This window comes from Sturnus vulgaris, chromosome 3 (assembly GCF_052056855.1).
Source record: "Sturnus vulgaris isolate bStuVul1 chromosome 3, bStuVul1.hap1, whole genome shotgun sequence".
Taxonomy (NCBI): domain Eukaryota; kingdom Metazoa; phylum Chordata; class Aves; order Passeriformes; family Sturnidae; genus Sturnus; species Sturnus vulgaris.
The window spans coordinates 103,548,261-103,562,322 of NC_142245.1; the positions used below are offsets into that span (position 1 = coordinate 103,548,261).

At 37.2% G+C, this 14,062-nt stretch overlaps 1 protein-coding gene across 11 annotated transcripts in view; it reads right to left on the reverse strand.

Annotated features, from left to right (window-relative positions):
* Nucleotides 1-327: 327 nt before the first annotated feature.
* The window catches only part of CYRIA (CYFIP related Rac1 interactor A), a 55,690-nt gene continuing 41,955 nt past the window's right edge, over nt 328-14,062 (reverse strand). For 8 of the 11 annotated variants that reach the window (XM_088162431.1, XM_014894959.2, XM_014894962.2 and 5 more), the window contains 9 exons: nt 11,904-12,025; nt 10,878-10,983; nt 9,717-9,853; nt 9,555-9,632; nt 9,165-9,281; nt 8,991-9,070; nt 7,439-7,565; nt 3,586-3,656; nt 328-2,468 (listed from right to left, as the gene is read on the reverse strand). In XM_088162431.1, the coding sequence (XP_088018557.1) occupies nt 2,405-2,468; nt 3,586-3,656; nt 7,439-7,565; nt 8,991-9,070; nt 9,165-9,281; nt 9,555-9,632; nt 9,717-9,853; nt 10,878-10,983; nt 11,904-12,025 (902 nt within the window). In that variant the 3' untranslated portion in view covers nt 328-2,404. Of the gene's footprint in view, nt 2,469-3,585; nt 3,677-7,438; nt 7,566-8,990; nt 9,071-9,164; nt 9,282-9,554; nt 9,633-9,716; nt 9,854-10,877; nt 10,984-11,903; nt 12,026-14,062 lie in introns of all 11 variants that reach the window. The other 3 variants (XR_015802742.1, XR_015802743.1, XR_015802744.1) reach the window with 1 other exon arrangement.

The window sequence follows — 14,062 nt, forward strand, 5'->3', positions numbered from 1 at the left end:
TGACCTTATTGATTATAAACACAACCTGAGATGGCCCCCATAGGTCAGGATGACTAATGTGAAGATATAAAAGAGAAGGGATTAATGCCCTCAACAATTTCCCTTGATGATAATGACAAACAAATGATAATTAATATATGTCAGAAAAAAACAAGATTTTTTAAGTGATGTGAGGTTACAGTGTTGTAGCATACAAGTGAAACAAATACTTTTAAAATAAACTACAAACTGGACACATAAAGGTGAGCCTACTATATGATCCAAGCCTTTAAATGAGGTATTTCTCAACCAGTTTACGTTGTCACTAAATATAGGGAGTCCCAAAGCTTTCTTTACCAAATTTTTTATTATTTGAAACAAACTTCTGTACAAAAACATCAAAGCAGGCAAAGAAATCCCATGACTTCAGCAAACAGCACATGACAACTCACAGAATGCTTTAAGGTTTACATTTTTATTATACAAGTGACAGATAGCTTTTCCTCTGGCCTACTTAAAGATAAGACTTCATTGTTTGACAAAAAATTGCAGGTAAGCATATATTAACTTCAGTTACCAAAGCTCAACAGAATGGCCTGTCATCCACCTAATTTACCTAACTGAAAGTAACTATGAACAAAGCAGGATTTTCCCTCACATACATTTTTAAATGTCTGCCCATTAGAAATGGAGCCTGTAAACAGTGGATTTACTACTGTGAAAAGTGTGGTCATTGCTTTCAGAAAAAGAAAAAGATCTAATGTGAGTGAGTTCTAACTCTCACCCTGACAACAACATAGCAACTGGCTGCTGCACCTGCAGAGGTGTGACATGAGTGCTGGAGTTGTGGTGCTGTCCAGTATCAGGACATGCATTGACACTGGCACCTGTGGGTTCTGACCAGGTCTGAGAAACCTCACAGGGGTTGCTCTGCTCAGAAATAAGCTCTCAAGTCAATCCTTATTCCAGAGAACTTATGACATTAATACTGTTAAGGACTGAATTCAATGACAGTTTGTCACAGTGCAGCCAGGTTCCAGCAGACCAAATGCATCTTCAAAGTCCTAAGGTAATGTTTTTAGAAGAGATGTGCATGAAAATTCCAGTGAAAGCACACAAACCCTGATTTATCTATATGGGAATAAGCAAATTCAAATCTGAATCTGTGCACAAGCACTGGAGTTTCCACACATACATGCAAACAAAGTACACAAAAATCAAACACATTTTCAGAATGTGATCTCTGCAAGAATATGTACAGCAACTGCAGACCACTCAGGAGACACACTTAACAGAGCATGAGCACTTGGCTGCTTTTGGCAAAGTATTTCTATTTCATTAACTGGAAAATTTACCAGAAAGTAAGAACAAACAACTCAGCAAGAAACTTCTTGAAGTATCAATCACATCTCAAAAGCCAGTGAAGAGCAGTGACTCTGAACCATCTAATGAATAACACTATCAGGAACTTAATGGAGTTCCTAAGAACAGATCAGCTCTTAAATTTAAACCATCCCTAGTCTGATGAGGCTGATTTGACACAAGGGAAGTTTGCCACAGAAGAGTGTACTGGTTTAGATAAGCCAAAAATTACTTACTGGCTAGAGCTCTCTGGTAGTTAGTTTACTGTGATATATTTACACTGACAAATCTTTTCCAGTTAAGTCAAGGCATTAGTATTTTCCCTTTCCTTTCTAAGTCTAATAAAATTATACAGAGTTTTCAAAATCTATCAATGTTCTTTAAGTATATTTTCTGTTTATTTATACTGCATCTGAGAAAGGATATTAATCTCCTCAGTTGTTGAAAGGTATAGGTTATACTTCAGTAAAAAGGTAAAATTACCTGTTTGAAACAGATTTTTGGATTCCAGACAGCACATAACCCTAAAAATTAGGTGGATCTCCACTTATTACAGGAAAGACAATGCATTCATGAGAGCAATGAACATTCAGGTATTCTCCTATTCATATTAGTTTGACAAGATCCTAAAAGTGACCAAAAAAATGTGCACATGTTCTTTAAAACATATAAAATGAATTTTACTTTCTCTTATATTAACTTTCTTCTTCTTTAAAGTTCCTTTTCTGTGGTACCTTTGACATTTCGGTTTGATTTCCATTTTGTTTTCACTACTACTTACTTCTCTGATAGAGAAGGTGTTTAAGGATTAAAATGCACAGATAAACTGTCATAACTGAAGTATCTAAGTAAAAAAGTAGTTTAAAAGTCAAAAGATAAAGGCTAGAATAAAAACTTAGGTTGCACTATATAAAGTCAGTTAGGTTATGAACAGATATATATTTTAGCAATGTGAAGAAAATGGTTATGTAAATACACACAAGTATTAACATCAAACTGTATTAAATTATGTAAACATACACATCTTCTGTGATCAATACAAACATCTACTTGTCTCTGGATACTACTGCAGCATAGCTCGAATTTGTTTTGAAGTAGATTCATCATTCAGGTGTTTTGTAGTGAACCTAGAAATTACAAGTTAAAACAATAATTTATAAAATGAATAGAGATAGGAAAAGTCTGAACACTTGAGCCTGTTTTTAAAATAAGTACAGTTCAGTTACACAAAGGAGGAATTTACATGTTCCTCTCTCTACTGATCCCTGGAATTCAACTGGTAAGAATCTAGTGCTCTTTATCTTCTAAATACCCTAGGCAATAAATTAGTCCCTGCTAAAAGGTGGAGAATCGTGGCCAAATCCTGTTTGGTATCTATGACATTGTCATAGATTGTCTTGGGTCAACATTACCTCTCATTTTTTCTAGTTAAAAGCCTCAAAAGAAGCAAAATCATGAAGAGCCATAAGAAATGTGGTAAATGCTAAAATCACTTCAGAATCTAGACTGAATTTTGGCATAATCTATTACTTAAGCAGTTTTCTTAAACATTCTGAGAGGACTGAAGAGCTTTAGTGTGTTTTTTTCCATTTAAACCCAAGCATTCTCCACTGTTTATGCTAATAGGGAGACTGGTAATAACATAAGCTTGAAACACACTTGACACCTGTAGGATTTAACTCCACATCAACTTTAATTCAAAAGACATAATCAAATGTGGTGGTGCAGTTCTCCCTCTATCCAAGAATTTAACAGCTAGAGAAGTCAAAACAGCTCTGAAAAACTTGGTACTGACTCCCTTCTCAGCTTCAGAGAAGTGTCAGACCCCTGTGTGTTTTCCTTCCCAAGACAGCACCATAAACAGCATTGGGATTTAGGACTGTTTTCTTGAAGCTCTATAATTTAGCAATATTTAAAAAAAATAAAAACGTTTTATTAAGATGGAAAGGGAGAGGGAAGTACTTAAGAGTTTGATAAACAGAAATCTCACCCTTCATTTGTAAAATGTTCTAGATGCTGGGGTATTTTATATAGCAAATTTTAGCTAGGATATACTGTTTACAATATTAATAGTTATTGTTCATTCAAGTGAAATGAAATAGGAAGAAATTAATTTTAGAAAACCCCAGGTGATGAAGGCAGACCTGAGAGGATAATCTTATTAAATCAATCTTCTAAACTGAAGAATCTTAAAGAGATTGGAGAAAAACAAAAAAGAATTTTCTAAGGCTGAATCACACATACCTGAGAGCATTCAGAAGTCCTTCCACAGAGTCAGGTGGTTGTTCCTTTAAAACTTTTATGCATCCCTTCATCTGGGAACAGAAGCATGCCACTATTGAACAATAACATATGAATTGCACTAGCTGAAAACATGGAAAAATTTCACTGTATAAAGGCAGGTTTCTTTTCTTACTGAGTGTTAATGCTGCTTTAAATTACACAATAAAAGCATTATAACATATTAAAAATTATCTCAATGTTAAAAACTTAACTTTGGAGAAAACATCTACTTTAATAAGCATTTGTAGAGAGCAAATTATGTATCATGTATCTATATTTTAAGTTGTACACTGTTTCTTCAATTCCAACTAAAAAATACAAAAATCAAAAGCACTTGATATAAGCTGATATACATAAAAAAAAGAGATTTTGGGAGTTCTGTGTCATTGCTGTTAACAACTCTAAGAAGAGACGTTTCAACTTTGACTTCTATTTTTATGTTTGCATACAAGGAAGTAATTTTCAGCATTCAGTTTTTAGTTGTAAACTTAACCAGTGACAAGTTATTACTTGTTTCATAACTAGATGTTAAAAATTTAATCTATGAAGCCTGTGGTGTTGATTCTAACACCACACTGAACGAACACCTTTGTAGAAACTGTAAAAAACAGGCTGAAACTGTCCAAATTTACAAAAAGGCGAAATGAAGCAGACAGAGCAGGAGTAGAACTCATTTGACCAATTGTACAGACTCCCTAGCTAGTCAATAGAGAAAAACAAGGAATTCTTCTAACCTATTCAGAATGTATCTTCATATGTAATGAATTATGCCCCACTAGTACTTATTTCTTCCCACTGCTATGAAGACATTGAACCTAGCTATCCAGAAATTAACCTAGATTAATTCCATCTTATTCAAAATGACACATAAAGACATGCCTGAGTGAAGATTTGAATTCTTTAATTTTCCAAGTCACATTGGAGTGCAAAGCCTACATGTCAGAATTTTCTTTGCAGCTGAAGAGCACCTCTGCCTTAGCAAGGAAGCAGATGATGAAGCACTTAAATTAAAAGTCAGGGTCCATTTATGTGCCAGTAAAAATGAATCAGAAAATGTAGCTTAGCATCCTTGACAAGGACTAGCCCAACAAACACTGCTTATTTGGCTCATTTCTACCTGGGAAGTGTAACTAGCTTTGCAAATAACAGATTACAGGAGATTCTCAGGCTAGCACCACGAGTTTTGAAGTGACACAGTTATTCTTCCTAGGTTAGAAAAACTGAAGTCAATGTGCATAGATCTGCCCCAGCAGATCTGATCAGATCAGGCCAAGTCAAAGGGGATAAAAATTCAAACAATTCTTTTTCATTTTTGTTAGAATCACTATACCTAAAACAAATAGGATAATGTTGGGGTTTAGGATTCTTCCTTTTGTTTTTTTTCTCTCAGGGAATTTTTCTCCCATATGTGCTGCTAGGAGACAATAAGGACCAGGTACTCAAGAGAGACAAAATAAGTTGCCACAGCTTAGGGGAGGAGAGCAGCTGGCTACTCTCTTTTTACCTGGGGGTTTCTCTGGGAAGAAGACCACAAGCATTGGGCTGGGAAAAAGGGGATGGCTTTCCTAGCTCTCTTGTGCATTCAGAGAGGGGAGAGCCTGCAGTCGCTATTGGGAGAATTCGTCACCATTGCAGGGCTCCATCTCCTGCTGCCTTCCTTCTACCATGAGTGAACTCTGCTCGGAAGAGCGGCCATTGCACTGGGCCTTTATTGAGACCCCACGTCACCAAACAGGGACCCTGCACCATCTCCTGGAGTGCCTCAGGGGAAACCCTGGGATCCCAAACCTGCCTGGCCCCTCGGAGCCGGGCTGCTGCTGCCCAGCCCCGCCGTTCCTCTTGCACTGCTCAGGTTTTTCTGCTGTGCTGTAGCCCTGCAGCCCCTGCCTGTCGGGACACCCCACGGTTCCAGCGACAGCTGTGCAACTTCTGATACAGCTCCTCCACACCCTGGGACTTTTGCTCATTCCGACCATTCCAGCTTGCTGCTCCCGAGGGTCCTGCTGGGGAACTGGGATCACCTGCCCCAAGGATTTGTAAAGCTTCTCCTCCATCCCTTCCCGTCTGGGCACTGGGACCGACACTGCCCCGGGGTTTATAAACCAAAGCCTCTCTCCCATCCCTTCCCGTCTCGGCCCAGCCGCCATCACCGCGTGCTGCCCAAGCCCTGCGCACAGCGCCCCCTGCAGGCCTGGAGGAATCACCGCCCCCGCCCTGCCCGGGGGAAGCAGCAGCGCCCCCTGCTGGCCGTGCCCGGAACTGCACTAAAGGGGAAAGTGCGGAGACAGCAAGAACAGATTTTTGTTTATTGGGTTTTCTGGGGTTTTTACTTTTGTTAGCTGTCAGTGCCATGTTGTTGTTTGTTTGCCTTTTTATAAACATCCATATTAGTAAAGAACTGTCATTCCTTTTCCCATATCTTTGCTTGAAAGCCCCTTGATTTCAAAGTCATCATAATTTGGAGGGAGGGGGTCATGCTCTCCATTCCAAGGAAGGTTCACACCTTCCTCGGCAGACACTTGTCCTTCAAACCGAGACAGATGTCTGAGCTAGGAAACTGTAATTAATAGCTTGAAATACAGCCTCTAGTGTGGAAAGAGTAAGGAAAGGGTAATAAACTCGACTGTCCCTGAAATTCTCTTGAAATGGCTTGAATGACTGAACTGAACAGTTTGGAGAAAAGAATTATTTACCACAGTAAAACAAACTCATCATTAGGAGAATTTTTTGAATTACAAAAAAATCACTAAACTAATTATGCAAATCAAGATTTGGGACCACGTACTCGTTTTTTTAAAACTGAGTAATACATCTCCTGCCTCCCATTTACATCTAGCTAACTCTCCTGTAAGATTACAGGTCTTTAGGATAAATATGGGAAGCAAAGTGCACACAATGTGTATTTGGTTCCATCAAAATTTCTTTTGTGTTGCCTATGTAGGCAAGAGACTGAACTAGCAGTCAAGAAATCTGCATTCAAGTCCCGGGCTCTGCCTGCTTCAAGACCTTTAGTAAATCTATTCACCCCTGTGCCAAATCTTTCAATCTGTAGAGTCAAAGAGATGTGGTAAAATTCTGGTATCCACAGATGCAAAATGCTAGTGAAGACCCAGTGACATGGAGTGCAACAATATATGGTTTTTTTCTTTTCTTTTTAAGCAGGATCTCTTGTAAAGGGAAACAACTTGGCATCTTTTTCATTAATAACAGCTTATTTCTGCTGAAATAAGTGGTGCATGAGATTTAGGTTTGCAAAAACATGCAGAAAAAACAAGAGTATTCTTTCCATGTGTGCTTGCAATTTCTCAAATGGAAAAATAAAATTGATTTCTCTGTGACTGGCCATGCCAAAAATAAAACTGAGGAACCATTATCAACATTACAACAGTAATTTCAGCTCTGCTACTTCAGATCTCAGACAAAGCAGAGACAACATTGAATATCTACTTATTTACAAGAGAACTACTGTGAAAAATGAGCATTTCAGCTTTGATAAATTACATGATTTTAAAAAAATTATGACTAAGGAACATATTCCAGGCTAGGTGTAGTACTAAATTATTTTAGCCTAACTATACAGGAAAGCAGAGCTAACAAAGAAAAACTATTATCTGTGTCTAGAAGAAAATAAGCTTGTCCTTATTTTATTTTCAAACAAACTGATGCATTAAAGTGCACAGGTGAAGACAAATTCTAAATTTTGCCATTCAAAAGTAATTAAAATTATTTATACCAAGCTGTAAGCTTGTGCAGAAAAAGAGCTGCAGACTAGTATTCTCAAACCTACAGAGTATCAAAGAAAGGCCTCTCTTACATCAATCTTTGATGTCTTTGAGAAAGCTCCCACAGGATGAACGTGATCGTACAGAATAATAACTCCCACCATTACTCGCATGCAGAACATGAGGGTCTCTTCACTGGTGAATCTGCTCCTGTACTCTCTGGAAAACAGAACGAAAGAAACATTCTAGACCTTTCACTAGACAATTTTAAAAACTAGACTGGGAGGGTGTGAAATCTGAACCAAAAATATATTTTAAGGTTGCAGATGCACATTAGTAACACTTTGAATATTGTGAATTCTGTAAGCCTGTGCCAATTTACAAGAATGGTTAGAGAGTAGACAGATGTAAACCTCTTGTCATACCCATGCATAGATGAGATCCTCAAAATTTATGTGATGATGGCTTCATAGAAAACTTCATGAAATATGATGGAGACTGATCATACCTCAGTTTAATCTCAGAAACACAACATTCTGGGACCCCAAAGGAAAGCTACTGTTTTTGCTTAAATTCCTACTTTGGAATAGTTAAGTGGGACCTAAGTTCAGCAGCTGGGAAGGTCAGGGCTTCACCAAGGTGGATTTTAATAGTCATTGTGCTCTCTCTCTGTGTATTGTAGTACCTCTCAGTCTACAAAAACTCACAACTTTTGTTCTTCCACAGCATCGTAACATGAACAGACTAAAAGGTTACAGAAATTTTGATTTGAAAATGCTTGATTACCCCACAATTAGAATTAAACATCAGATAATGTTCTAGATGACTCAACTTTTTTCTCTACTTTTGCCAAAAAAAGAGCTGACTCATAAGGCTACTTTTCAATTACTACTTCTATGATGTCTCAGGATTGTGACATGAGTCCCACCCCTACAGACACTTCTCCAAAATTTTCATGAACAAACAAAAACCTCAGGAATTCTACCTTTACATGGCTCCATGAACAAATGACTCATAGGCAGAAAGACTACCTTGTGTTTTCCAGTCGCAGAGACATCTAACCTAAAATATACTTCACTAAATGCATAGTAAAATAATAATAAAAGAACCCCACTGGCTATTCTACCTACACTAGCAGATATCAACACAATTGTACAGCTGAATACATTTATACGAATGAAAATTCATACAGCTGATTTTTTTTTCATATCTAGAATACGATGGCTACAACCAAAAAAAAATCTGCTTAAATGATCCTTGTATCATTTGTCAAATGTCCCTGTGTATTTGCTAAAGTACTGCTCAGAAGAGCTAAAATCTTGCCCTCTGTGACAAGTGACAAGACACTGAAGCCTGTGAGTGCATAAGATTATTACATTTGTGTTTTAACCATCTGTGGAAACACAGGCTGACCATGTAAGCTCTCCTCAAGAGAACTCAACATTGATTCTGGAAAGATATCATAAGGTGCTTAGAACAGGAGATAAGGCTTTCTAATATCAGGTAATGCTTTGTAGACAAAAGGAGTAACAACTTAAGGCAAAGATATAGGAATTTACTTTGAAAAAAACATGTTATCTTAGATGGCTAATTAAAATATAAGTTCTATCATGCAAACCCTCCAAGATTTAAGATAAAACTTACGGTGTTTCCAACATGACTTTACATACACTGGCCATAGTACTTAGACAGTCCGTTGTATTTTCAATTGGCAATGTTTTGTTCTGGAAGGGTAAGAAAAACACAATGTTCAGTAAACTATCTTGTAAAATTAAAATCAATAATGTCTTTGTTAGGCCCTTCTCCCCCTTTACATACTTCTGAAACAAAATGTGTTGTTGCATTACTGAGGGTTTTCAGCATTGGTGTGGCCTCTGCATAGAACAGGGACATCCTATTGGCCATTTCGTTGTTCACTTCATTCTCAATGTCTAGCTGATGGAAACACGAGAAAAGATAGTCAGTACAGCTCTTTAAAATCTTGCCAGCAGCAAGAAAAAGATGCAGTTCATATTCATGTCAGCAAGTAGATTGTTGCTTGAAGTCCTCTCTAATCACTTCATCCAGACTGCTGATTAACTCTTGCTGTGAAGGAGGGAACACGACAGCTACTGGATCAAAAGTAAAAACTTTACCACAAATGGCACAAATGCATTCTGATAAATAAATACCTCACTGCATGCAGCACAGCAGAGTTTATTCACTTACATGCATGTTGTTTATTCTGTTGCGACTTATTGTCCGCCTGTAATAACTGAAGTCATTCTGAATTGCTGGGTTTCTCATCTTCCAGGAAGAGAAACAAGAAATAATCAGTTTTGGTTCAAAATACACAGCAAAAATCAACATGTATTGAAAGACTCTATTAACCTTAAGTTCATCAAAACGAAGAGTAAAATGTAAGATTTCTGCAAACTCTTTTGCTAGAGCCTGTTCCCGTTCCAGGTGCTGAGTTGGCGTGTAGGGAGGGCATGTCAAGGATTCCAGTAAACTCTGCAGGGCTTTCTCTGGATAAAAATCAGAAGCACAATTTGTAGTCAGTCCACACAAAGTTTTAACTACGTATTTAAACATAATGCATTTGAAGGGAAGAAACCCCCTGAACATGCCGAGCCCTAACAGAAGTGTTTTTTCTTACTTTTCTGGGGTGAGAAGCACTAATTAAAGACACCTACCTCTTTAGGCTCTGCCATTTTCGCTCCATTTTGTATCATTGAATTATTTTCCATTTTTGTCACCCTTTATCTGGGATCCCTATGAAAAATTCTAGAGGAAGCATTTTTCTTGCATTCAGATATTCAACACTTCCATCTTCCTCAATTAGCCTTCAGCTCAGTACAGAGATTATTCTGGCGTCTGTTACTAAAAGTGTACTCAGGCACCAACAGCAATATAAATCAGCTTCTGTGCCTGTAATTACTAGCATAACCCAAAAAGTGAAAGACATAGTTAGAGGATGCTGTACAAGAATCCCCTTGTGCTAGGAGCCCTCTCACTTCATACACATATTTATATTCGAGTCCTAATTCAAAGAGTAATTACATCACCTTTTGTGTCTGTTGGGATGACAAAGTCAGCGCACAACACATTCAACTTTGGATTTTCACGCTGTGAGAGAGTTTATTGATTCACTCTCCCCATTATCCCCGCTTTTTGAGATTTTTAAAGTCTCAAAATAGTACTGGCTTACGTTCCCTTTAAAACTCCAAAGGATCCAAATTGCAAAAAATAAATTGCGTTAGTCCAAAATGGACCAGTGATGTGCAGAAACGTGGAAGGAAACAGAGAAAAACTTTGTAGTTTTATCATGTTTTTTGCTTGTATGCTATTTAGGTAATATAGACAAACTAACAAACTATGAAATTAAGATTAAAGAGATGCCTTGATAAATGCAATTGCAGTTAAATGTCCATTGATATCAAATAGAAATAATATTAACTCTAAAACTTCAAAAGTTTCTGGAAAGACAAAGCTTCCTCTTTCATTATATATAAAAAACCTATAAAACAGACGTACTAAAACAGGGCTCACCTAATCTGAGTGAAAACTCATAAAAGCGCTTTAGCCTTACAACCAGGGGACAGACTGAATTCCATGCTTTTTCTTGCAGCTGGATATCATTGGGATTTTGTATTGCCTGAAATGAGAATATTACTGTAAAGACCTGTGACAAATAAATAACAAGCAAGATGTGGTTTGGAATTTTTCTATATTATTTTTAAAAGTACTGTAAAACACAGAAGAATTCTGAGAAATTACATTGCATAGGATTCAAAAAAATATCAGGTTTTTCACCTTCCCTCTCCCCCTGTAACATACTGTTTTAAAATCATTAATTACAATGAACCACTGACATATAGAAATATGTTCTAGCATATTCTTTTGGGAGCAAAACTATTGTAAAAGCATCAGGTAAAACCTTTTGTGTGACTACTGGTTGCAAAAGCAGCCTTTCTTTCCAGTTTTAAGGCTTTCGAAAACTTCAGCATGTTAAGGTTTTTAAGCAAGCAACAGCTCACACTAAGAGTATCTGCAAAACTGATGCAGGAAAAGTTTTGGTCATCTGAGAAAAACGCTAAGTTACAGTTCTAAACTGTACTTCAGGACCAGTTTCACAGAATAAGATGCCTCTAAAGTGGATGTAAAGTTATAATTTACTGTGGTTCATTACAGAACCACACTTACAGAAAAGAACAACTATCTGTGTCATGTATTTCTGACACCTGAGTATTACTTCTTCCATGTCCTCAAAGTGACTTCTGCCTTGAGATACATGAAACAACGTATATGCAATGGTATTTCATAAAGTGAAAAATACAACTAATTACTAACAAAAAACCTGAAAGAAGTCCCATCGGCCATCATTTAATGATTTCAAACGAGAGATTTATACTCAATGTTATGCATAATCTGTCATGTATTTTATAAATACATTTCAAGGACATTTTCACTCGAGTTCATAGAATGTGCTTGGATGAACAGAGCAGAACAGAAGCAAGGAACACATTTGAGTTTTGCCTGATTTTGCTTCCAAAGAACTGTCATTGACAAACATACATCTCTAATTTCTTGTCCAGCTCCTTTGTAAGCCTGAAGGTCTGCAAGCATGCTTTCTGAATCCTGTAAAACTGCACTGATCTGGTTCCAGACCTCCCTTTCTCCATCTGTGGGCTGTGCATCTAAGAAAGAGAAAAGCAAAATGCACAAAGTCAAAAGTAAACTGCAGTACAAATGGCAAGATTACTCAGTTCTACTTAACAATACCACATCCAGCTTGACTATGTGTAACTCCATTCTGATGTAGCTTTTTTCCAAATATACAATTATACTGACATTCTGCTAACATCCAAGCTTCTGTTTTTTATAGCAAGGAAGGAAAAACAGCACAGTTTTTGTATGCTCTGGCTCATAATGCCTCTTCCCAAAACGCAGCATTTTAAAGAGCAGCAGTATCATAAAGCAATATTATTAGAAAATAGGATAATGCATCAGTCCCTCTCTTTCATGAGCTCCGTGGCTCAATTATAAAGAATTGCTCACTTTTCTTGCAGCTTGGGGAAAAAAATCAGGCCTTTCAATGGATGGAGCAGTGGGATATTGCTCCACTCTGACTTTCCTCCAGGCTTCCTTAACCAGGGCAATTTATTTCTTCTTTTGTAAAACACAGATACAGTACTATTAAAAATACATTTTTTTCTCATGTATGTCAGGGATTATTCCTGCCACTAAAATAAACCCAGCTCTGTCAGTAATCAGTTTTCAGGGTGTGAGTGACCTGTAGACCTTTATTGTTGAGAGAAATGATCAATTTTCCTATTCAAATCTCCTTCTATGGGATTTACACAGCAGTGTGACACTAGGGAGTGATGTTATCCCCAGAACATTGACACATTGGACAAGGTAGAGATCTGTCTTTTTTTGCTTTTAAACATAAAGATGACAGGCACTGACCAAAGACTGGATGACCTATATATGGGATTGCAGTCTATATGTGATGGAACAATGACATTGTCCCAGCAGATTTCTACAGAGACACAACTATTTTTTCCCCTTAGATTTGTATTAGCTTGTAAAGATGGAATGCTAATTTTTATGACAGAAAAAAATCACCTTGAAGTTGAATCTTAGAACTTAAAGATTACTTGTCTGAATCAAAAGCAATGAGATAAGTTCAGTTCAAAACTCAACAATTAGGATGAGCTATTGTATTCTTCTCTACATTAATATACAAGAAATATTAAAAATACTTTTTCTACTTAGTCATCTCACTCTCTGTGAGAAAACTGACAGAATTTTCTACCCATGTATCAGTATGGGATTCATTTACCCAGAAATAACTGAATTGGTTCACACGGGCGTGTATGGAAAATGGGAATTCCCTCCACGATGTTTCAGGTTTAGATAATTTGTTTACATGTTTCAAGTTATCTACAGATCTTGCATGAACAAGACACAAATGCCTGAGATTTACACGTCTGTAGCTTCAAAGCAACTCATCCTTAAAATCCTTCCCATATTCTTATGGCACCATGAGTCCCATGAGACTGGGCACATAATACTGACTGGATTTTCCTTTTATTCTGCAAGTTTTCATTCTCTTCTTTAGAAAGTGAAAATAAACATAAACTAGGCTTACTTAGCTGGGTTTTATAGCCACAATATTTCATGTAACTAAAAAGTTCCACTATCCTTCAAAAAGCGAGGGAAAGGAACACCGAGGGGAAAAATTGTCACCCCAGGAAAACCCCATCTGGGACATGACTGCTGAACTGACCCATCAGTCACATTAAATTTACAGTGTTCCAGACTGGTTCTTTCCTCAAGCTGCAAGATACCTCAGGTACAGACTGTAAGGGGCTTGCCATTTTGTGATAAAGAAGCAAAACAGAAAACCCTTCTGACTTTAACGAGGAAAGCAGTGATCCTGAGAAACAGATACATACCATACAACAACAGAGCAGGGGAAGGTAGGACTCACATAAAATTCAGTATCGGCATTTTAACAGTTAAATAAGTTAATGAAAATAACATTTCAGTGAATACTAACACAAAACAGAATAAATAACTTGTTAGTGCAGTTCATGAATGAAAAATTTGCATGTGCAGGTCACCTGAAGCATCTTGTTTAACCTTGTTGGTTACAAGGTACTTCTATGCTAATTTTTACAATTTATTTGCTTTAGAAGTACTAGTGCTTAAGGGGGATGCAAATGCTA